Raw genomic sequence first — 25523 nt, 5'->3', positions numbered from 1 at the left:
GGGTCTGAGTGGGATACTCTTTGGAGGGCCAGTGTGGCCTCGTTGGGTCAAAGGGCCTGTTTCCACATTGTAGGGAATCTATGATTCTGGTTAATTGAGCCCTTTCGAAGTTATAAAGTCCACATTTCCTCTCACAGTCCTGTGGTTCAATGCTTACTACACCATAAACAATTGGTTCAATCAGGGCCAATTGGAAGAATAGCCCTCCACCTCTTTCAATTCCACTCTGCACTCACAAGTGATCCATAAGGGAATCCAGGCTTAGAGAGAAATGGCAGGAAAGTGGAGTTGAGAATGATCCCATTGAATGGTGGAGTAGACCTGATGGGCTGGCTGGCCTCAATGTGGTCTGTAAGTCTTATGGTTATATGCTAAGTGAAAACTAATAACAGTTGGCAATATAACAAAACACTCCTCATACTATCGGGGGCCCACACAGGATTCCTATGGAGTCTCCCTGTGTAACTCAGTCTCAATCCTGTTTTAGTGGTCTGCTCTATCGTTGTTTCTATGTTTACACAAGCTTGGAATCAGGATCATTTCTTGATGATTTCCCAGGAAACCTCAACAACCCCATTTTCCCAGCAACGTAACTCTCACTTCAGAAGTTAATTCACAAGGTGGGGAGATGGGGTTAGGATTGCATGGTGGACCAGGTTTGAGGTCTTCTCCTGATCTTAGCTTCTCCCTCTGCCTCTCACTCCTTTGCAGCATGGAGATGGAGAAGTGGGGATTTGGTGTTGGGGGAAGGTATACACGTTTACTGTTGCTATGGGGAGTTGTTCTCATGTCTCTCCATGGTGGTCCTCAGATCGAGACCACGACCGTGGTGGTGGACCAGTTGCAGGATCGACTCCCCGACAGCTCGGTTGAAAAGGCGAGGAAGACCGAACTGCTGGAGCTCCTGGAGTACCACGACGCTTTCGCCCAGGAGGTGGAACGGGAGCAGTCCACTTTGACCGTTCTTCGACAGCAAGCCTTAAACATGCTCCGTGACGTGGCTCTGCCTTCCACCTCTGTCGAGGACCTGCCTGTAATGCATGAGATCAAGGCCATGCAGGACAGATACGACAAGTAAGTGTGGATTGGGTGGGCTTCGAGGGTTGAGCCTTGACCTAAGCAGCAGCTGCCTCCCTGAATCGAGGTGCATTAATTAGGGACAATGGGTTTGGGTGGGTTGCTCTTCGGAGGGTTGGTGTGGACTAGTTGGGCCGAAGGGCCTATTTCCACATTGTAGAGAATCTAATCTAACTCCATTCATTCCCTACAGCACCTGCCTCAATTTGTGGTTCTCTCTTGATTTTCTCTCCCATTTCCTCCAGGTTTTTGTTCCATCGGTGTAGAAATTGCAAGGAGGCAGTTTGGCCCATTGAACCTATGCTCTCTACTCTAAGTTCACATTCCCAAGATCTTGCCCCAGAGTGTTTCATATTCACCTTCTATTGGACCGTATCCAATTCCTTTTAAGGAATGTTTCAGCCCTTTTATTTGAGGCAACTTTCTTTCGGTGTGGACTTGTTGGGCCAAATGGCCTGTTTCCATACTGGGATCCTATGACTATGGGTGGTATGGTGGCTCAGTGGTTAGCACTGCCGCCTCACAGTATCAGGGAACCGGGTTCAATTCCCGCCTCGGGCAACTGTCTGTGTGGAATTTGCACGTTCTCCCTGTGTCTGCGTGGGGTTCCTCTGGGCGGTCTGGTTTCCTCCCACAGTCCAAAGATGTGCGGGTCAGGTGAATTGGTCAGGCTAAATTGCCCATAGTACTAGGTGCATTAGTCATGGGAAATGTAGGGGAATGGGACTGGGTGGGTTGCTCTTAGGGGGGTCGGTGTGGACTTGTTGAGCACACTGTAGGGAATCTAATCTAAATTCCTAACTCTTTGTGAGAAATAATTTCTTCTGGATTTCGCCCTTGATCTCCCAGTCATGCCTTCTTATCAATTCACTGACCAGATGCTGTTCACTGTTTATCTCCCAGGACCTTGCGTTCGGCCTACAGTACCTCATCTGTTTGGCCGGGTTTGTATGAGGCATTCAGTGACCGCAGGCCTCAACTAAGGGGGGCATCACCCCATCCGGGATCCCTCCAACAGCCAATGTGATGTGTCACGAGATGCTCTGTGTCAATGGTACTGATCAGGGAGTAAATGTTGAGTCTGGTCAGACCTTCTGATGTTACATTCAATGGGTGAACTACAGTTGAACACTTCCTGTAGGTAGTTACGTTCTCATGATCATGTCTGAGTTGTATCAGATTTTCCAAGTGAATTGCACTTTTTCTGACAGGAGGGTTTTGGTCCATGGGCTCAGATTGGTCAAAGTTAATATTGAGAAATATCTCTGTTCAATTGAAGCGTGCGGCAGAAGATAAGGAAGAGTAAGAAGATGGTCCAGCAGGAGCTAAAGGAGCGGGAAGAGGTGGAGAGTGAGTTAAATGCTGTCAAACAGTGGCTCCATGAGACAAGAGAGTATCTGCTGAATCCTACTTCGGATGCAGTTACGGAGCTTCGAGAGCTGAAGGTATTTACAGTAAGCAATAGCTGCAGTTACTTGGAAAGAAATACACTTATGTTGTCAAAAAGAGAGGGACCTTGCTGACGCTTTATGCCTCGCACTCATCAGGACCAATGCAAGAATGCCAAAATTTTCGTGAGCTCAAAATCTCCCAAGAACACATCGCAGCCAGCAGAATCCACCCAAAGTAGGCTAGCCACAGGAAAGGAGCTTGAATGACCGGGAACTCCATGCCTACTAGGGTGGTGGAAGCAAAGATAATAGATAATTTCAGAAAGAAATTAGTGGGGAACTTGCTGGAAGGTAACTTGAAGAGTAATACCGATATAATAGGGGATTAGAATAGAACATAGAACTGTACGGCACAGAAATGGCCCTTCCGGTCTCGCTGTTTTGCGAACATGACGCCAAATTAAACAAATCCCTTCTGCTTGCCCTTAGTCCATATCCCTCCATCCCTTGCATATCCATTTGCTTGTCCCAACGTCCCTTAAATGCCCCTATTGTATCTGCCTCCACCAACACCCCTGGCAGCATGCTCCAGGCTCCTACCACTTCCTGGGTAAAAAAAAGCTTGCCCCTCATATCTCCTTTGAACTTCCCCCTTAAATGCGTGCCCCCCCCCCTCTAGTTTTAGACATTGCAACTCTGGGAAAAAGATTCTGACCATCAACCCTCTCGATGCATCTCATCATTATATAGACTTCTATCAAGTCAGCCTCCGCCACTCCAGAGAAAACAACCCGTGTTTTTCGAGCTAAGGATTGAAAGTGTTACCCCACAGAGAGATGGCATGGGCGAAATTCTGTGTCACTTTAACTCTGTGACAAGCTGCAGCCAATTTGCACACGCCCAGTTCCCACAGACAGCAATGCGCTCACGACTAAATCCTCTACTTTCCTGATGTGGATAGAGAGGTCAGTATTGGCCAGGGTCTATAAAATCATGAGAGGCACAGACAAAGAAGCGAGCTAACAGCTTTTCTCCGTGGTAGGGGAGTCTAAAACTAGAGGGCATAGGTTTGTGCTGAGAGGGGAAGAGATACAAAAGGGTGCAGAGGGAACAGATTCTTCACACAGAGGGTGGTGAGTGTATGACAAAATTGTACTCACCTCCACCACTACCTCTAGCAGCCCTGGTGGTGGAGGTAAGTATAGTTTTGTCGTTTAAGACGCATTTGGACGGGTGTGTGGACCAAACACATGCAAATGAACAAGGCTAATGGTGAAAACTAGGCCACATGGACAATTTGGGCTGAAGGGCCTGTTTCCATGCTGTAAACCTTATGACCCTATGACAGTATGGGTAACTCGCCTGCAATTTTCCAACATAGTATCAAGGTATCTTTTCACATGGGCAGCACGGTGGCTCAGTGGTTAGCGCTGCGGCCTCACAGCACCAGGGACCCAGGCTTGGTTCCAGCCTCGGGTGACTGTCTGTGTGGTGTTTGCACATTCTCCCTGTGTCTGCGTGGGTTTCCTCCGGGTGCTCCGGTTTCCTCCCACAGTCCAAAGATGTGCAGGTCAGGTGAATTGGCCAGGCTAAATTGCCCATAGTGTTAGATGCATTAGTCAAAGGGAAATGGGTCTGGGTGGGTTACTCTTCGGAGGGTCAGTGTGGATTGGTTGGGCTGAAGGGCCTGTTTCCACACTGTAAAGAATCTAATCATATAGCAGTACAGCACTCCCTCAGTACTTCACTGTAATGTTAGCCCAGATATAGTGCTGAACTCTCTGGAAGAGAGTTTGAAGCCCTCAGTGTCTGACTCCGAGGTGAGAGTGTCGCTGCGCCAAGATTAGCGATGAACAGGCAGAATAGCTGGGCTTGGCTGAACAGACACTGGGCTGGAGATTTCCATTTACCGATTGGGAATTGAGCACTGAATAGACGGAAAATCTGCCATCATCCCCCGACCCCCATCACACCCTAACCAGACTGTTCCTTCCCTTAATTTCCGGAAGGTCGTTCATGAGATGTGGTTGTCACTGGCTAGGCCAATGCTTATTTTCCCTCCCTAATTGCCCTTGAGAAGATGGTGATGACCCCAGGTGTAAACAGCAACAAATGCATGTGGCACCTTTAACATAGCAGAAGGATCTGAAGGGTGTTTTGGGAGAGATTTTGGCACAGGGGCACAAGAAGAGCAGGTAGACCAATTGACTAATAGGTCTGTCAAAAGACGTACGTTTAAAGGAAGAGGGAGCGATGGAGGGGTTTAGGGAGCTTCCTCTCTGGGCCCAGATGTGATGGTGGATCATTTAAAATCAGTGATGGTTATGATGTGGGGTAAACCCTCCTGCTTTAAATTTATTTGCAAATGCTGATTTAAAACCAGCAACACAGAAAAGATTTGTCCCATGCAGTAATCTGTAAACATTTGAGTGGCCAAGGACTATTTGAAGTAAAAATTAACAACTTTATTTCTTAAAGTATAACAGAGAATAATTAATTAACCACTATTTAAAATTTCTTCCTCTAACCTACCTTTTACCTTCCCTTCAATAATACTAGTCCGATAAAACTCCCAATTCAGATTTACAAAGCCACCCTTCTTATCTCCAAACCAGGCAGCTTTCGTTCTTCTATTCCGATCTTTCTGTGTCTTCTTTTCTTCTTCTTCGGAATTTCTGAATCACAGGTTACTGATCGAAAGGGTATTGTTAAGAGAGCTATTTTTCAAGCAGTCTGTTTACAATGTAGGGCTTGGCAGCTCTCCTTTCAATTGTTCAATTTTCCCCAGTCCCAAAGCATCGGATTGTGTCATTGGCTTTTAAGATTGTCAGTATACTCAATTCAAACTGGATTGGAGTTTGACATTTTTTCGGGTATAATTTAAACTGATTGGTCAAATTCAAATTTGTGTTTTTTGTGTTTGTTTGTTCTGAATCAAATGTTACTTGGTAAATTCTCCAGCGCTCAGTGTATTTGCCAAGTCCTTCACTTTCTTGAAGGTCCACCCGGATCTTCATAACAGTGATGCACAAAAGGCCAGAAATGGAGGAGGGTATTTCACTTATTCTTATGATGTGGGCATCGCTGGCAAGGCCAGCATTTCTTACCCACCCGTAATTATCCTTCAGCAGGTGCTGATGAACACCTTGTAACTGAACAGCTTAGTTAGGCCAGTCTAGAGTCAATGGTGTTGCTGTGTGTGGGGAGTTACATGTGATATTAGTGAACCAGGTAGATTTTAATGACAATTTTATTGATTGTTAATGAGATAAGCAAGTTATTCTTTAATTAAATATATCTCATTAAATATATATATGTTGTTGTGAGTCTTGAACTCATGAATCTAGAGCATTAACATGGCTCTCTGACTTATGAGTCCAGGATCTTGACCACAATGCTACCATGTCCTCATGGGTAGGAGAGCAGTCCCAAAGGGTTACGTGGCTGGGGGCAAATCTGGTGCTTGGGAAGAGTGAGACTGTGGAGGGGATTTGAAAACCGGGATGAGGATTCTACATGGAGGAGGTGATATCGGAAACCAATATAGTGAGGCTGAATCCCTGCCCTCCCCTTCACCTTTTTGATCACTCAGTGTTGAAAAGGGCATTGGTTGTCGCTGACCACTTGGGTCTTCCTGGTGGTGGGATATGAATAAAGATTTCTGCACTCGTTGTTCTTCATTGTGTCCCACATCGGCACGCACACGACATGGGTGCTGGGGAATAAATAGGCACTACTGCTGTTTGGTGGTCATGTTGGAGTTTTTAAAAAAGGGGGTTAGAATCTCCTCAGTTGAGGAGTGACTCTAAGCTGGAAAAAAATATAACCAGGAGATTCAGAAGAAAAATGGTCAAGCTGAAAATTTATCCAACTGGATTTGCACCAGGAAGATTTCAATTATAGTAAATGACTCCTGTGACCCTGGACTTTGTCATGTTTACTGAACGACAATGGTATTTTGTCTTTGCTGATTGATTTTCTTTATTTAAATCAAAGGAATTAGGATATCTTTCTGCTGCTAAAATGCAATCTCTTATGTTTAGGAACTTCACACCGAGGTAGCTGCTCGACATCAGACTGTGGCGCAACTGGGAGATCGACAACGCGATAAATACCTGGAGCTTTACACTATTCTGCCATCCGAGCTCTCGGAACAATTGGCTGAGGTCACCCTGGCCCTTGGAGCCATTGAGGAACAGGTAAAGTTCGAACCCAGCACCATTGGAGGCTTTTCCCCTGGGGGGGGTCACTCCACCACCACAAAGTCCTCACTCTTCCCCATGGCCAGTTTACCATCGCAGGAATCGGTCTGGACCACTTTGGGAAACAGCTCTCAAGCCCACAGGCCCTAGAAGGGCAAGGGTAGCAGGCACATGTGAATGCCATTACCTCCAAATCTTCCTCCAAATCATAGAATGTCTCAACTTGGATACACATGGTTATACCTTTTGTGGCCACTGGGTCAACATCCCAAAATTCCGCTCTGCATCAATGCGAGCACATTGTCACTCTGTGGATGGCACTGGTTAGGGAAGGAGGTGTATCTTACCACTTCATGGGATAGGCAAGAAATGCTGGCCTTGTCACGTCCTGATGCTCACCTCCCAGGGCTGAACGCTAGGGAGCGATTCACAGCTGTTGAGACATTTTGTACAGACACCACGGGAAATGGTTTGGAGTCCCTTGACTGAGGTACAAGTGTGACAGTCGAACACTCAGAATTCTGAGGAAGAGTCACTCGACCTGAAATGTTAGCCGTGATTTCTCTCCGCCGATGCTGCCAGACCTGCCGAGCTTTTCCAGCGATTTCTGTTTTTTGTCTCTGAGATACAGCATCTGCAGTTCTTTAGGTTTTTATTCACAATCTTGTATTTTAGGAAGTACCAATTGTTTGCCTTCCAGCAGTAGTTAGGGAGCTTGAGAAGACAGTGGTGATGCATAGTGCCCTTCTGAAGGGCAGTGACCAAGGTGATAAAATGTCAACCTTCAGGGATGTCCATACCTCAACAGCAAGTTTTTGAAAAAAGACAATGGGTTCTCACATAATGAAAACACTTCAGTCATTACATTCTCTTCTGATTCAAGTCATACTTTAACAAAATATAAAAGAACTATTTGTTTCATTGCATTTTGCCGTGGCTGGATTTTTCCACAGAGAGCTCAGATCACTTAAGTGAGAGCAGAGTTGAGCATTAGTTGCTGACCGACTTCTCTCCAAGCTGAGTCAAGGCAAGGCTTTGATCTTGGTCAATTGCTTCATACTCTGCTATCATCATTAGGGGACACTCATTTGCCCCAGAGTTGCTGTCATTTCGGCTCAAGTGTCGGGCGTCCACTGTTTCACTGCCTCACAAGGACGATTCACTTTGGGTAAAGAGCATACAGCAGCTGGAGGACAAACCGGTGTGATGTTTATCTGCGATTTCTCCCTGCGGAGAGATGTTTACTCCCAATTATCTTCCCCGTTTCTTCATTCCTTCACGGGATGCAGGTGTGGCGGGTGAAGTGAGCTTTTGTTACCCGTGCCCGGTGGCCCTTGGAGATGAGTTGCTTTCCCAAGCTCCAGCAGCTCATAGTGTTTTGGCACACTCACAATGCTGTTAGGGACGGCGTTCCAAGATTTTGACCCAGTGACAGTGAAAGAGCAGCGATAAAATCTCCCCGGAATCCAGCATGCGTGGAGATTGGGGATGGAGGGGGGAGGAAGGGGAAGGGGATGGGGGGAGGTGAGGATGGCACCCATTAGCTAAAAGTGCTGGTTGTCTATGAAATAGAATAATGGATTGGGACATCTTGTCCCATGGTGAATGCTTGTTTTAAAAACGTGTAGCTTGAACTGCTCATAAAAATCAATGTGACTGACTGTGACAGGTGGTTCTGTCCATATCAATAAGGTTAAGTCTTGAATTATCTTTAGAAAAGCATCGGAACAGGAGTAGGCCATTCGGCCCCTCAAGCTCATTCCACCCTTTAATTAATCTGTTGCCTCACTCCATCTACCTGCCTTTGTCCCTTATCCTTTAATATGTTTTGCTTAACAAAAATTTATCTATCTCAGATTTATAATTAACAACTAGGCCAGTAACCACTGCCATTTGTGGAAGAAAGTTCCAAATCTCCATCAGCCTTTGTGTGTAAAAGTGCTTCCTAACATCTCTCCTGAACGGTCTGGCCCAATTCTCAGACTATGCTCCCTACTTGATGAATCGCTAACCAGTGGAAATAGTTTCTCTTTACCCTGTCTTGTCCTGTTAACATCTTGAAGACTTTAATCAGAAAAGAGGCCTAATTTGTCTCATCTCTCCTGATAACCTAACCCCTGAAGTCCAGATATCATTCTTGTAAACCTGCATCGTTCTCCCTCCAAGGCCAATACATCCTTCTTAAGGTGTGGTGTCCAGATCTGCCCACAGTACTCCAAGTGGTACCTAACCAGGGTTTTGCATCACTGCACCTTGCATAGCGAATCCCTAGATCTAAAGGCCAGTATTCCATTAGTTTTCCTGATGATTTTCTGCAGTTGAATCTGGCATTTTAATGATCTTTGCACCTAAACCCTCAAGTCTCTTTGGACATCTACTCTATTTAACTTGGTGCCATCTAGAAAGTTCCCTGATCTATCCTTTATTGGTCCAAATTGGATCATCTCAGACTTGTTTACATTGAAGTCATTTTACATTGAAACAAATTAATGCTATTTGTTTTTATCTCAGAACCTGCTTATCCTCTCCTCTTCCCAACATGCTAGTCCAGCCCCACTCCATCCCCATTGTTGGGGAAAAGTTAACATTATTTGCCTGGAAGCCATTTTCCTGATTCGGCTGAGAGTTCCATTTTGTGTCCCCAGCCAGAACTTTGCTGGCTATGCATTCCTTACTATGAGTTCATGTGAAAGGTTGTCCTTATCTTCCTTCTCAAGATAGTGTCTCCTCCCTTTGCTGAATGATCAGCGCAGGCTGTAGAACCAGTCAAGCTGACATAGACTTTCCAATTAGTCCCCCTTCCTTCTCTAGTTATTGCCTCTTCACAGTTATTCAGCCAATTAGGGATATCTCTGCTTAATGTTAGCAATCCGTGTAACTAGAGCAGGTGGTAATACCACTTGACCACTTGATTGTGGAATGCATAATAGTGCTTTAGTTTTGAACTTAATGACTAACCTCTAATTCAGTACCAACTTGCCAAACTGTGGAATTAATGGTCAGATCCAAGCTGTTTTCTCTCTATCATCCTGTAGTATCCTGATGTACTTCGGGATAACACCGAGCCACAATTAGGACGGTGAATTCCCCATGATATGACGTGTAATAAACTAATCAGTTCGCAAGGTCCGAGTCTGAGAGTTTTCTTCAGCACCCAGCGTAGCCCTTTCCAGAAAAGACGTTGAGGAGCTCCCAGTCGGAAACCGGGAAGCTGGTTCAGATTGTGTTGACTGCGAGTTGAGACCCTCCTAATATTAATGTTTGATGCCCTCACTCTTCAGGTGAATTTGAAAGAAGGAGAAGCTCAGCAAATGCAGGCAGTGACCCTGGACTTTAACTGCAGGATGCAGCAGATCTCTGATGAATTGAATGACATCTCCAAAAAGCTGAAGGAGAAAGGAACTGATATTGTACAAGCCAAGATTGAGCACAAGGTAAAACAGGGCCAGTTTATTTCATTTATTTGTTCGCGACACAAGACGTAAATTTTAATGTCTTTAGCATACAGCACCTTACAATGAATAGTGTATATATTCTACAGCTACACACACTACAAGGTTCGATGAGCATCCTCAAAGCCATACAGCCCAGCTATTCTCTTGCTTCCTCACCTTCAGTACAACAGGTGGTATAATGACTCACAGCACCAACGAGCCAGGTTCGACTCCACCCTCAGGCAACTGCCTGTGTGGTTTTTACACATTCTCCCCGTGTTTGCATGGGTTTCCTCTGGGTGCCCCGGTTTCCTCCCACCGTTCAAAGATGTGCAGGTTAGGGTGAATTGGCTGTGCTAAATTGGCCCATAGTGTGCCAGGATGTGCAAGCTAGGTGGGTTAGTGGTAAGGTTGTATGGTTCGGGCAAGGGGATGTGTCAGGTGGGATGCTGTTTTGGGGCCGGGTGGGATCGGTGAGGACTTGATGGGCTGAATGGCCTGCTTTCACACTGTAAGCATTCTATGATTTTGTCCACTCCAGATCATTCATATAAAAAGGTCTGACACTGCAGCATTCAGTAAGTTCCGGAAATGATTCCAGTGTTTCATCCCTGTTCTGTTCGGTCTGAACCTCCATATCCTGACACCAGAAAGATTCCAGCTCATAAAATGAAGAAAAGCTAACAATTTGGTGAAGGAGCTGCTGCTGTTCAGTCGTTTCCTTCAGAATCATCCTTTTTTTATATCGAGAATAGTAGTGTCCAGTTAAAACTCACCACGTAGATTGCTACTCCCTGGTTAGACATGGTCCTCCCTATCCTCTCTTGGTGTTACTTCTAGCTAAGCCACAGGTTCCAATTCCCGGCTCTGACCTGGCTCTTTATTGATGACCCAGTCCCTGAGTAGACCCGATCCTTCTGAACTATGCCACAGGCAATGTCTGGTACTACGCCTGATTCCTGGCTGTTAATTAAGGGTCCAACCAGCTTTGAAACCTACCCTGGAAGAAGTGAGGCCTGCAGATGCTGGAGATTAGAGTCGAGAGTGTGGTGCTGGAAAAGCACAGCTGGTCAGGCAACATCCGAGGAGCAGGAAAGTTGACGTTTCAAGCATAAGCCTTTCATTAGGAATGTGATGGTTACTGATGAAGGGCTTATGGTCGAAACGTTGACTCTCCTGCTCCTTGGATGCTGCCTGACCGGTGTGCTTCCCCAGCACCACACTTTTTGACTTTGAAACATACCCTATGTACTCACAGTGGACGGTTAAAAGAAGGAAGAACTTGAAATAGTACACCCCGGGGTGCCCCAAAGCAGTTTACAGCCAAAGAAAGGCTTTTTAAAAATGTTGGCCCTGTTATAATGAGGGCAACACGACAGCCAATTTGCGTACAGCAAGATCCTACAAGATAATGACTGGATAATCTATTTTTAAGTGGCATCTCGTTGAGTGATTAACGCTGGCAGGAGAGCAGCAAGAACTCCCCTGCTTTCCATCAAAGTAACTGGATCTTAAATGTGAGATGGTGAACCGAGCCATCAGTTCAATAAACCTTCCAACTGCAAGGTGGACACTGTGGTGGAGCAGTACTGCTCTGACCCGTGCAGAGAAGTCAGCCAGGTCACAGAACATACAGCATGGAAGCAAACCCCTCAGTCCCACACATCCATGCCGACCAAGTTACTCAAACTAAACTAATCGCATTTGCCAGCTTTTGGCCTATATCCCTCTAAACCTTCCCTATTCATGAACCTGAAAATGTGTTGCTGGAAATCCTTCCGGAAGAAGGGCTCATGCCGGAAACGTCGATTCTCCTGCTCCTTGGATGCTGCCTGACCTGCAGCGCTTTTCCAGCAACACATTTTCAGCTCTGATCTCCAGCATCTGCAGTCCTCACGTTCTCCTCTATTCATGAACCTGTCCAAATGCCTTTTGAATGTTGTAACTGTACCTGAATCTACTACTTCCTCTGGCAATTAATTCCATATATGCACTACCCTTTGTGAAAATGTTGCCCCTCAAGTCCTTGTAAATCTCGCCCTTCTCACCTTAAACCTGTGCTCTCTAGTTTTGGACTCCCCCACCCAAGGGAAAAGACCTTTGCTATTCACCTTATCTGTGCCCCTTATGGTTTAATAAACCTTTATAAAGTCACACCTCGACCTCCTACGCTCCAGTGAAAAAAGTCCTAGCCTATCCAGCCTCTCCTCAAATCCTCCGTTTCCGGGAACATCCTGGCAAATCCTTTCTGTGCCCTCTCCAATTTAATAGTATCCTTCCTATAGCAGGGCAATCGGAACTGCACACAGTACTCCAGGAGTGGTCCTGCCAGTGTCCTGTACAACCACAACTTAATCTCCCAACTCCTATACTCAATGCTCTGGGCAATGAAGGCAAGCATGCTTAATTCCTTCTTTGCCACTCTGTCTATATGTGATGCAACTTTCAAAGAACGATGTACCTGATCTGGAGTAAGACCCGAACCCACAAGTATCTGAACCAGACAGGAGAGAGTACTACCACATGGACAATGGCAGACACAGAAAGCCTGGGCAATATGTCATTTGGTCATCGAGATGTACAGCACTGAAACATACCCTTCGGTCCAACCCGTCCATGCCGACCAAATATCTCAACCCAATTTAGTCCCTCCTGCCAACACCCGGCCCATATCCCTCCATACCCTTCCCATTCATATACCCATCCAGATGCCTTTTAAATGCTATAATTGTACCAGCCTCCACCACTTCCTCTGGCAGCTCATTCCATACACGTACCACCCTCTGTGTGAAAACGTTGTCCCTTAGGTGTCTTTTATATCTTTCTCCTCTCACCTGAAACGTATGCACTCTAGTTCTGGACTCCCCCACCCCAGGGAAAATGCCTTGTCTATTTATCCTATCCATGCCCCACATGATATTATAAACCTCTATAAGGTCACCCCCTCACCCTTCGCTCCAGGGAAAACAGCCCTAGCCTGTTCAGCCTCTCCCTATAGCTCAAATCCTCCAAACCTGGCAACATCCTTGTAAATCTTTTCTGAACCCTTTCAAGTTTCGCAACATCCTTCTGATAGGAAACAGAACAGAATTGCACGCAATATTCCAACAGTGGCCTAACCAATGTCCTGTACAGCCACAACGTGACCTCCCAACTCCTGTACTCAATACTCTGACCAATAAAGGAAAGCATACTAAACGCCGCCTTCTCTATCCTATCTACCTGCGACTCCACTTTCAAGGAGCTATGAACCTGCACTCCAAGGTCTCTTTGTTCAGCAACACTCTCTAGGACCTTACCATTAAGGGTATAAGTCCTAATAAGATTTGATTTCCCAAAACTTGGCACCTCGCATTTATCTGAATTAAACTCCATCTGCCACTTCTCAGCCCATTGGCCCATCTGATCAAGCTCCTGTTGTAATCTGAGGTAACCTTCTTCACTGTCCATTACACCTCCAATATTGATTAGATTACTTACAGTGTGGAAACAGGCCCTTCGGCCCAACAAGTCCACACCGAACCGCCAAAGCGCAACCCACCCAGACCCATTCCCCTACATTTTTACCCCTGCCCCTAACACTACAGGCAATTTAGCATGGTCAATTCACCTGACCTGCACATTTTTGGACTGTGGGAGGAAACCGGAGCACCCAGAGGAAACCCACGCAGACACAGGGAGAATGTGCAAACTCCACACAGTCAGTCGCCTGAGGCGGGAATTGAACCCAGGTCTCTGGCGCTGTGAGGCAGCAGTGCTAACCACCGTGCCGCCCACTATTGGTGTCATCTGCAAACTTACTAACTTTACCTCTTATGCTCACATCCAAATCATTTATGTATTCTGTACACATCCCAATTTAATCTGGGAGGGAGCCATGGAGGTTTGATTGTGAGGTGATTTGGCTTTTGCAGAGACTATGGGACAAGGTGGACAGCTGCAATGTGAAACTTGTGGAACTGGACGCAACAATACAGGATTTCACAGAGCAGAACCCTCATCAGAGCAAGTGTCTGACCGATGACATGATCAAGCTCTCGAGTCTGTATCAGCAGGTCTTTAAGGAGACCGAGTACAGAGCCTCCAAACTTAACAAGGTAAGCAATGTCAGCTGTGCACACAGCTCAAAATCTGCCCCCTTCACGTCATCGCAATGCAATTTGTGTTTTCAGAACATTATTGCTTTTAATTCCTGCCTGTCTTTCCCCTGCAATGGAGCTAAAAGGGTTCACAATTGTTGCATAGTCTAGGCTTAAATGTGGATGTTTAAGAGAGGTTCACTTGAGGTGTTTATGATATTTGATTAGGTAAATAGAAATTCCTTCCTCTTGTGGGAGGGTGGTATGGTGGCTCAGTGGTTAGCACTGCTGCCTCACAGCACCAGGGACCCAGGTTCGATTCCAGCCTCGGGCATCTGTGTGTGTGGAGTTTGCACATTCTTCTTGTGACTGTGCGGGTTTCCTCCGGGTGCTCCAGTTTCCTCCCTCAGTCCAAAGATGTGCAGGTCAGGTGGATTGGCCATGCCAAATTGCCCATAGTGGTAGGGGCGTTAGTCAGAGGGAAATGGGTCTGGGTGGGTGACTCGTTGGTGTGGACTGGTTGGGCTGAAGGGCCTGTTTCCACACTGTAGGGAATCTAATCTAATCTAATCAGTTGGAGCTGCGTCATTCTGGGTGGACATTAGCAAGTACTTTTTCATGTCCAGAGCAGTGGAAATCCAGAACTACCGCTGAGTCAATCAATTCAACCACATGAAATGTTCAAAATTGGGACTGATGTAATTTTGAACGGTAAGGTTAATAAAGAGATAAGGAACCAAGCCAGGTTATTGTTGAAGTCCAGATCGATCAAGATCTAATTGAATTCAGGAACAGTTTTGAGGCCTCCTCCTGCTCCAGTTTCTTAGATCTCCATTCCTCAAGATGCTGAAGTCCTGCCTAACTAGAACTTTAGCTAGGCTACATTTGGAATATTGAGTACAGTTCTGGTCACCACACTACCTGAAGGATGTGGAGGCTTTGGAGAAGGTACAGAAAAGGTTTACCAGGATGTTGCCTTGTTTTAGAGGGTATTAGCTATGAGGACAGATTGAGTTGTTTTGACTTGAATGTCAGAAGCTGAGGGGTGACCTGAAAGAAGTTTACAAAATTATGAGAGACGTGGATATGATAGATAGTCGGAGCTTTTTCCCAGGGGACATAGGTTTTAGGTAAAAGGGGGTAAGTTTATAGGAGATGTAAGAGGCATGTTTTCTTTTTAACACAGAGGGTGGTAAGTGCCTGAAATGCACTGCTAGAGGAGGTGGTGGAGTCAGATGCAATAGCACTGTTTAAGAGGCATCCTGACAGATACAGGAACAGGCAGGGAATAGAGGCATATGGACCGTGTGGAGGCGAAAGGTTTATAGTTCCGAAAGGACATCATGCGTCAGTGCAGTCTTGTTGGATGAAGAGCCTATTCCTGCACTGGGCTGTTCTTTGTTCTGTCCTGATCCCTTTGCAGTGCACCCCAGAGACTCCCAGCCTGACTGACAGGACCATCGTGGATGGTATAGTTTCCTGCCCCGCCAACTGAGGTGTTGATCCCCATCCCCACCAATACAAGCCACCCGATACCCATTTACTGATCGGTGGTGCGTTCACTGGGTCAGGGCGTGATTTCAGCTACCTCCCCACTCCCAGTCTTCTCCGGGGAGGACCTGCTGCCTGACAGAGCTGGTGTCCACATGGAAGCCCTGTAGTCACAACAGCGCCAGGCACGAGTGGTGGCCACAACTGGGACTGCAGTCAGCCCCTGGAGAAGGGGAACTTAATGGAGTGCCAACTATTAGCATGAATGGTGGGACCAGGCTGCCAGGCACCAGTGAGGGGGGTGGGTGGAATTGGGGGAGGGGTTTGAGAATTTGTGGGCTGGATTTGAGAGACCGGGGTGGGGAAGGTTAAGTGGGGAGGGGTGTTGGCTTTGACTTTCGAGGTGATGAGGGGTGCACGGGTGGGGGTGTGTTTGGTGCCTTACATGGACAGAGGGTGAACCCTCCAAGGAAGAGACCACCGCAGGAAGCCTAAGCTGCCAGCGACTTACTCTGTCTGGGCCTCTCCTGCACCAAGTCCAACAGCAGCAGTGGTGAGGTGAGGCCCTGATGTGACCAATAATCAGCCACTTTGGGACAATTGTCAGTTCAAGATCTCCACTCTCAAATTCCCCTTCCTTCCCCCCCCTGTAAAATGGGATACAGTTTTTGGGAGTGGTCATGTCGATGTTGGAAAGGGCACTCGTTGTATTCTATGAAACCCATGTATCCCGCCAGCTTCCAAACTGGCCTGGTGGGGGTAATTGTAAACTTCTGTCCGTGGTCATCGTGCCCACAGATCTTCATCAAACCCTATCGTGCTCGAAATTCCCAGGAGCAGCTTCCTGAACTGTCGCTGACGCGAATGGAACTTCAGCTGGTGTTTGAGCATGTTCCTGGGATTCAGTTATTTCCAGGGATTAATGGACACTCCCAGGCTCTCCACTGGATGATCATATTGAATGGCACCACAGTCTCAAAGGGCCAAATGTTTCTACTATCATTGTTTCTACTTCCAGCACAGTCCCCAGTGATTGGTTCTCTCTGACTTCAGATTCAGTAAAAGCAACACTTTGCTTCGTCAGAAACAGTGAGGCAAAGTTTGGACCCTGTGGGTCCTTCTGTTCTGTGACAGATTCATATCATATACAAGAGATCGGAAAATAATTTGAGGTGCACAGCAAGTAATAACAGAAGTTCCTTTAAGGTTATGCAGTAAAGATCAGTTAGTAGGGCAATGTGAGGTACTCCAAAAACATCAGTTTAATGTACGTTGCAAATGTTAGTTAAAGTTGGCAGCACTTCTGAGTCAGACGGTTGAAAGGTTCAGCTTCCACTGAGACCTGTGAAGGCGCAGTGCTGGGGGACTTCTGTGTTATCGGAGGTGCTGTCTTTCAAAAGAGGCATTAAATTGATGCCCGCCTGCTCACCGAGATGGATCTTAAGGATCCTATGCTGCTTTACACAACACTCACTGGTGCCTCAAAGGAGAGAACGTAGGAAGTGGAGCCTGAGCGATGGAGGGGGCATCGAGAGGTGATGAAAGGTGGTTGAAAAATGAGCCTTTAATGATGGTGGGAGACGTAGAAAGGCAGAGGGGCTAGGGGAGTACGTTGAGAGAATGTGGTCAGAGGGATGAAGATTTTGCTTGGAAATGGCACAGATAGATTGAGGAATGTGGATGTGGACCTCTAGCTAGGAGGGATTTTCGAGGAGACATGAGCTGGGCATGAGTCCCAGAAGGATTTGCGGACAGAACAGAAATAACCAAGCATTGTATGTGTTCTCCTTGATGAAAGGTGATGGTTGGTAGCTGCTAAGGTGGATTACAACCCACTGTAGGATGAAGGTCCTTGGGGAATGGGTGGTGGTGGAGGCTGCAGGCAGCGGTTCACTCTCTTGTGAATGACTAGGATGAGCCAACACTCGTGTCCAACCTCAGGCACGACAAGCTGCTGAAAGGGATCAGAAAACTGTGATACCAGACCCGGCACCTTCAGGAGGATGGGGAAATTGCTAGTGAAAACAGAAGAGGGGACAAGTTTTCCAAAATAGTGTTTCCATTGTGATGGCGTTTGACGATTTGTCTAGTCACCTCTAGCCATGAACAGCTCGATCACTCCAGCTTTTCCTTGTCTCTCCCCATCCTCCAATAACTCCATCTCAGTACAAAACCATGTTGTCAGGATCCTGCCCAGTATGGACTGCAACTCATCTGTCACTTCTGTATATTAGCATTGTATTGTGTGTCTGTGTCGCTGTTTAATATCTGTGTTGCTGTCTGGTCTGTTGTGTTGCAGTGTCTGTATTGTGTCTGTCTGGGTGCTGTCTGGTCTGTTGTGTTGCAGTGTCTGTATTGTGTCAGTGTCTGGGTGCTGTCTGTGTCTGTTGTGTTGCAGTGTCTGTGTTGTGTCAGTGTCTGGGTGCTGTCTGTGTCTGTTGTGTTACAGTGTCTGTATTGTGTCAGTGTCTGGGTGCTGTCTGTGTCTGTTGTGTTGGTCAGTGTCTGGGTGCTGTCTGTGTCTGTTGTGTTGCGGATCTGTATTGTGTCAGTGTCTGGGTGCTGTCTGTATTGTGTCGGTGGTTGTGCTGTGTTGGTGTCTGTCTGTTTCTGTGTTGCTCTGGTATATGTGTATGTGTGTAGTGTCTGTTCTAATCTAACCTGCTGCTCCTCTTAACCTCATCAGGCTGCTTCACAGTTGGAGGAATTCCATGAGATGCTTGAGTTTGTGCTGAAGTGGTTGGAGAAAGCCAAGGATCTCGGGTACAGTGCGATCAGTTGGCATTGTGCAGCTCAGCTCAATGACCAACTGATTACCTACCAGGTAGGACACAAATTTGTTAAGCTGCTGCTTTGTACACGTGGCCCAAGTTAACGACCAACTCACAAACTTTCAGCAACTTCTGTCCGTGAGGCCAGATGGCCTTGCCTCCTCCTCTCGGGCAGAGTCACTGCAGAGCGCTCCTGTCCTGCAGATGTGTCAGTACCTGCAGCTGTGATTGCTGGATACAGTCAGGGTACGTAGGTGACTGTAGATCACCCACATCGTGTTGGATTTTCCATGCTGTACCGAGTGCACAGTGAAAGGCACTGGCAATTGGATTAGATGTTAAACTGGGGGCAGGGGGGGAGGATGTAGCAGGTCCCATTGCAATCTTGAAGAACGATAAGAAGTTCTCTCCCTGGTGTCTGAGTGAATACTCGTCCTCACTGGCTGAAGTTACCACAAAGGTTTGAGGTGTTTGGACCTTCAGGTTAAGCTCACCACTCGTCCTCTCTCTCTCTCTCTCTCTCGCTCTCTATCTTTCTAATGAGAGGGAGCAGCCCTGGGGTCATCTTTTTATTCTACTTGTCCGATGACCAGTATAAGAATGTGATCTGGTCACTTCTGTCACTACCTGTGGAACTTTCAAATGCATCAATCTGCTGCACATTACAACAAATGATCGATTGTAGTTCAAAAAATGCATAAGTCATTGTCAAGCACTTCAGGACGGAGTGAGGACATGAAAATTGCTGTATAAATGCAGTCATGCTTTTCACATCCAATATTTACCTCTGTATTCCTATCATTGACTGTTCATCGGAAATCCCCGAGCAGTTTGTTCACATTTATTTGCACTAATGACACTAATTGCATTTGATTAATGGGGAGTCAGTGACATTATCACGTAGATCCAGGTAATAAGAACAAAACAGCACAGGAACAGGCCCTTCGGCCCTCCAAGCCTGTGCTGTAATATTCTGGGAACCACGGTTCGAATGCCATGGTAGAATTTGAATCCAATAAAAATTTGGACTTAAGGGTGGCTTAGTGGTTAGCCCTGCTACCTCACAGTGCTGGGGACCCAGGTTGGATTCCACCCTTGGGTGACTGTCTGTTTGGAGGTTGCACATTCTCCCCACATCTCTGGCTGCTCCTGTTCTCTCCCACAGTCCAGAGATGTTTAGATTAGGTGGATTGACTGTTGCTCAATGATGTGCAGCCCAGGTGGGTTGGCTATGGGAAATGTAGGGTTGCAGGGATGAGGTAGGGGAAGCGAATCTGGGTGGGATGCTGTTCGGAGGATTGGTGTGTAATCGATGGGCGAATTACCTGCTTCCACGCTGTAGGGATTCCTTGGTTGATTGTTGGATGCTCCAAGATGTCTAAGGCTCTATATCGATCCCAGGTCTTTATTTCCATTTGCAGGCCACCCTACGTGAATCGGAGGAAATCCAGAGTGATCTGCAGGCCATGGGTGAGAAGTTAGACAGCGTCAGTGATGTGCATCAGACGGGTGCAATGTCTCAGCGCGTGGCCAACCTCCACCAGCAGACAGATGAGCTCCAGCAACTCATGCGAACCCGCCTTCAGAGCCTGCAAGACGCAGCTAAGGTAAACCTGTCAACGCTTTACTGAAGGTAGACAAGCAGGAGGCTGGAGAGCTCGACATAACGCTCCATGTGTCAGCTCTCCTTTTCGAAAGCGTGAGAGGGGTGTGTGCGGCTCCCACAGAACTGGGTGTGATTAACACCAGACAAGGGCTGAGACACATACTTGTGCCAGGAAATTGGATTAGATTCTCAAACTTTTCATGATCTTGGTGAAAATCAGTGACATGATGAGTGTTTTTTTTCAGAATCTGAAATTCCAGGTGTTTATTGAAAGAGCAATGCCATAAGGTTCACAGTTTAAATGAAAATAATCTTACCACATAAAAATCAAAGAACGTATATAATAATAACTACTCCTTCTTACATAGTTGGTTACTTTAATGATATTAAAAGCACAATTAATATAATTGCTTTACACTTTAAAACAAACTTTTTAAATTTTCTTCTACACCTATTTGATATATACCTTTCAGAAGCTGGAAGATTAATGATTTGGTCTGATTACTGTTTCAAAGACTCATTTAAAAGTTGTCATTTTTTTGGGTTGTCCAGTAACAACCGATCAAGAATTTCCTTCAAATCTCTTCTAATCGTGATATTGTTGTAGACTTCCTAGTGGAGTCCTGCAAATAACAAATGTTGAGCCACTGTTCAATATTTTACCTGACTTCTGCTGGAACAGAATGTTTATTGGTCTGCAGTCAATTTGTCCTAAATTAAAATTAAACTGCTCGAAGACAGAATCGCACCCAGGAACCGACTTATTCCGAAAAGCAGCCTTTGGTGGACCCTTTTTCTACTGTGTACCCCCCAAACATCTTGCTCTCCTCATCGGTTTCTGACAGCAAGGTGTTTTACAAGAAATATCTCAGAGAAACTTAAAGTGACCATCACCCTAAAATGAAATATTTTCCCCCTCAGAAGCGCATGGGACACCACAACACAAAAGAAGATTATGAATTCTGTGTGTGAGAAATATCAGAATTTATCTAAAAATTCTACCCAGCTATCATGTGATAGCTAGGTAGAATTAACAGCACAGAAGTAGGCCATTTGGCCCAGCTGAATGTGCTGGTGCCTTTGCCCCACGCATCACTGAACCCCCCACTGTGGGATTATCGCTGACCAGAAACTGAAGTGGACCAACTTTATTAACACAGTGTCTACAAGAGCGGGTCAGAGGCTAGAAATTTTGCAGCAAGTAACTCATCTCCTGACTCCCCAAAGCCAGTCCAGCATCTGTGAGGAGTGTGATGGAATTCTCCCCACTTGCCTGGATGAACTCCATCAAGAACTTCAACACCATCCAGGGCAAAGCAGTCCACTTGACCGACATGCCGTCCAACACTTCCAGCACTCCCTCGCACCAACACCGATGCATAATGACAGCAGTGTGTACCATTAACTGGGAAACACTGAGGAGTTTGACAGCACCTTCCAAATCCGTGACCCCCCTCACCTCAAACGGCAAGGGCAGTTGGCACTTGGAAAACCGCCATTCCCTTCTTGAAACTATTCACCATCCTAAGATGGCTTTGTGCGTGGGAAATCATCTCTCACAAACTTGATTGAATTTTTTGAGGAAGTAACAAAGAGGATTGATGAGGGCAGAGCGGTAGATGTGATCTATATGGACTGCACTGGAAATGTGTTGCTGGAAAAGCGCAGCAGGTCAGACAGCATCTAGGGAACAGGAGAATCGACGTTTCAGGCATTAGCCCTTCTTCAGGCTTTCGGGCTAATGCCCGAAACGTCGATTCTCCTGTTCCCTAGATGCTGCCTGACCTGCTGCGCTTTTCCAGCAACACATTTCCAGCTCTGATCTCCAGCATCTGCAGACCTCACTTTCTCCTATATGGACTGCAGTTAGGCGTTCGACAAGGTTCCCCATGGGAGACTGATTAGCAAGGTTATTTCATGGAATACAGGGAGAACGAGCCATTTGGATACAGAACTGGCTCAAAGATAGAAGACAGAGGGTGTTCAGACTGGAGGCCTGTGACCAGTGGAGTGCCACAAGGATCGGTGCTGGGCCCTCTACTTTTTGTCATTTACATAAATGATTTGGATGCGAGCATAAGAGGTACAGTTAGTAAGTTTGCAGATGACACCAAAATTGGAGGTGTAGTGGACAGCGAAGAAGATTACCTCAGATTACAACAGGGTCTTGACCAGATGGGCCAATGGGCTGAGAAGTAGCAGATGAGTTTAATTCAGATATATGCGAGGTGCTGCATTTTGGGAAAGCAAATCTTAGCAGGACTTACACACTTAATGGTAAGGTCCTGGGGAGTGTTGCTGAACAAAGAGACCTTGGAGTGCAGGTTCATAGCTCCTTGAAACTGGAGTCACAGGTAGATAGGATAGTGAAGAAGGCGTTTAGTATGCTTTCATTTATTGGTCAGAATATTGAGTACAGGAGTTGGGATGTCATGTTGTGGCTGTACAGGGCATTGGTTAAACCACGGTTGGAATATTGCGTGCAATTCTGGTCTCCTTCCTATCGGAAAGATGTTGTGAAACTTGAAAGGATTCAGAAAAGATTTACAAAGATGTTGGAGGATTTGAGCTATAGGGAGAGATTGAACAGGCTGGGGCTGTTTTCTCTGGAGCATCGGAGGCTGAGGGGTGACCTTATAGAGGTTTACAAAATTAAGAGGGGCATGGATAGGGTAAATAGACAAAGTCTTTTCCCTGGGGTGGGGGAGTCCAGAACTAGAGGGCATAGGTTTCGGGTGAGAGGGGAAAGATATAAAAGAGACCTATGGGACAACTTTTTCACACAGAGGGTGGTACGTGTATGGAATGAGCTGCCAGAGGATGTGGTGGAGGCTGGTAAAATTGCAAGATTTAAGAGGCATTTGGATGGGTATATGAATAGGAAGGGTTTGGAGGGATATGGGCCGGGTGCTGGCAGGTGGGACTAGATTGGGTTGGGATATCTGGTTGGCATGGACGGGTTGGATCCAAGGGTCGGTTTCCATGCTGTACATGTCTATGGCTCTATGACTCTAAATAAGAGATGTTTGCTATTTTGAAGGCAGAGTTAGAACCTGGTAACCCAGAACCTAGTTAGACGAGGTAACCCAGAACCTAGTTAGACGAGGTAACATAGAAAAGGAGAACATGAGTAGGCTCTTCAGTTCTTTGAGCCATTAACCCATTTGAAAGGTTATCAAGGGAGGCAAGAATAGCGAGTTAAGGTTACAATCATGTCAGCCACAGACTTATTAAATGGCGAAGCAGGCTCATGAGTCTACCCCAACTTTGTATGCTCGTAAAGATGACACTTGCCCTCTGCTTGGTTTTGGAGTGACCCATCGAGAGGCAGAGCGTAGAATCATTGTATCTCTGCAGTGTGGACGCAGGCCATTTGGCCCAGGTTGGTAGGCCCGGGGAGCTGCCGAAGGGGTCCTCTCTGACTTCAGTGATTCCTGACGACAGGAACGGGAGGGATGGGCAAGAGGATCAGGTGAGCAAGTCCCTGCTGATGGTGGCAGTGGGGGCTAAAATGCTACAGTTGTATGGTGGGAACAGGAAAAAGGCAACCAAGGATTTCAGTACTGAAACAGGCTGCGATCCATTTAGAGTCACAAAGATGTCCAGCATGGTCCAACCCATCCATGCTGACCAGATATCCCAACCCAATCTAGTCCCATTTGCCAGCACCCGGCCCAAATCCCTCTAAGCCCTTCCTATTCATTTACCCATCCAGATGCCTTTTAAATGCTGTAATTGTACCAGTCTCCACCACTTCCTCTGGCAACTCATTCCATACATGTACCACCCTCTGTGTGAAAACATTGCCCCTTAAGTCCCTTTTAAATCTTTCCCCTCTCACCCTAAACCTATGCCCTCTAGTTCTGGACTCCTCTACCCCAGAGAAAAGACTTGTCGATTTATCCTATCCAAACCCCTCGTGATTTTATAAATATCTATAAGGTCACCCTTCAGCCTCCGACGCAACCGGTTAAAACAGCCCCAGTCTATTCAGCTTTCCCCTGTAGCTCAAATCCTCCAACCCTGGCAACATCCTTGTAAATCTTTTCTGAACCCTTTCAAGTTTCACAACATCCTTCTGACAGAAAGGAGACCAGAATTGCACACAATATTCCAACAGTGGCCTAACCAGTGTCCTGTACAGCCGCAACATGACCTCCCAACTCCTGTACTCAATACTCTGACCAATAAAGGAAAGCATACCAAATACCTTCTTCACTATCCTATCTACCTGCGACTCCACTTTCAAGGAGCTATGAACCTGCACTCCAAGGTCTCTTTGTTCAGCAACACTCCGTAGGACCTTACATTAAGTGTATAAGTCCTGCTCTGATTTGCTTTCCCAAAATGCAGCACCTCGCATTTATCTAAATTAGACTCCATCTGCCACATCTGGTCAAGATCCTGTTGTACTATGAGGTAACCCTCTTCACTGTCCACTACACCTCCAATTTTGGTGTCATCTGCAAACTTACTAACTACACCTCTTATGCTCGCATCCAAATCATTTATATAAATGGGCAGAGAAAGTGAGAGAGCGAAAAAGGAGGGTGAGACAGAAGGAGAATGAGAAAGTGTGCCTTGACACCTTTTAGTTGAATCATTAGTCTGGTGTTGCCAAGCTCTTATTGCTTGGGATGCGATAGAACCACAATTTGACTCTGACTTGAGAGAGTAATAAAGGCACTGCACTCATTATCCATGTGCTTACTGAGCCAGTTAATTGCCAATTCAACAACAATAACAACATACATTTAAATAACCATTTAATGTAATAAAATGTCCCACAGGACCTCTCCTGAGTATTATCAAAAATCTCAAGACAACAAATAAAAATCAGGATAGCCAGGAGATGGCTTTATAAAGAGGTAGCGAGGGGTGAGGTTGAGGGAGAGGTAGTGAGGGAGAGGTTTAGGGAGAGGTAGTGAGGGGAGAGATTGAGGGAGAGGTAGTGAGGGGAGAGGTTGAGGGAGAGGTAGTGAGGGGAGAGATTGAGGGAGAGGTAGCCTGTGAGATGCAAAGTTCACATCCACCACATCTAGAGCTTTTCTTTTACAGTTGCCACTTCTCTCACACTCCCCAGGTAGACTTGCCTGTTGAAAGATTTGTTTGGGACTCCCCCTTCCATCTCATTCCACGTCTTGTTATGGAGTTGAGGCAAGAGATGCAGACATTCAGTACTTCCCTGATTGACTCAGACTGAATGGGCACGCTCTGTGTATCAAACTGAATTAACTTCATTGCCATGTGCACTCGAATGAGTGCAGTGAAACGTTTGCAATGTCATTGCTTGTGTTGTCATCTTAGGTACAAGATATTGAGGTACAGATACTTCAGTGCTTGGTAAAAAGTTGAAAGGATAATAACTAAATGTCCAACGTAAGAAGAAAAAGGAAATAAAAAAAGTATGAGATTAACTGTTCTGTCACCAGGGTCTGTGCCTGCACCAAGCCTCCACACCAGACCAGGCCA

At 46.3% G+C, this 25523-nt stretch overlaps 1 protein-coding gene across 1 annotated transcript in view; it reads left to right on the top strand.

Annotated features, from left to right (window-relative positions):
* Nucleotides 1-25523, top strand: part of syne1b (spectrin repeat containing, nuclear envelope 1b) — a 502247-nt gene that overhangs the window by 270217 nt on the left and 206507 nt on the right. Inside the window, exons 79-85 of the mRNA XM_043696857.1 lie at nt 812-1074; nt 2357-2522; nt 6512-6667; nt 9952-10104; nt 14019-14201; nt 18361-18498; nt 19867-20052. Of these exons, the coding sequence (XP_043552792.1) occupies nt 812-1074; nt 2357-2522; nt 6512-6667; nt 9952-10104; nt 14019-14201; nt 18361-18498; nt 19867-20052 (1245 nt within the window). The remainder of the gene's footprint in view (nt 1-811; nt 1075-2356; nt 2523-6511; nt 6668-9951; nt 10105-14018; nt 14202-18360; nt 18499-19866; nt 20053-25523) is intronic.

The sequence above is a fragment of the Chiloscyllium plagiosum genome, chromosome 9 (genome assembly GCF_004010195.1).
Source record: "Chiloscyllium plagiosum isolate BGI_BamShark_2017 chromosome 9, ASM401019v2, whole genome shotgun sequence".
In the NCBI taxonomy this organism is placed as follows: domain Eukaryota; kingdom Metazoa; phylum Chordata; class Chondrichthyes; order Orectolobiformes; family Hemiscylliidae; genus Chiloscyllium; species Chiloscyllium plagiosum.
Note: the sequence above shows the minus strand (reverse complement) of the source record. Positions and strands in the feature narration are given on the sequence as shown.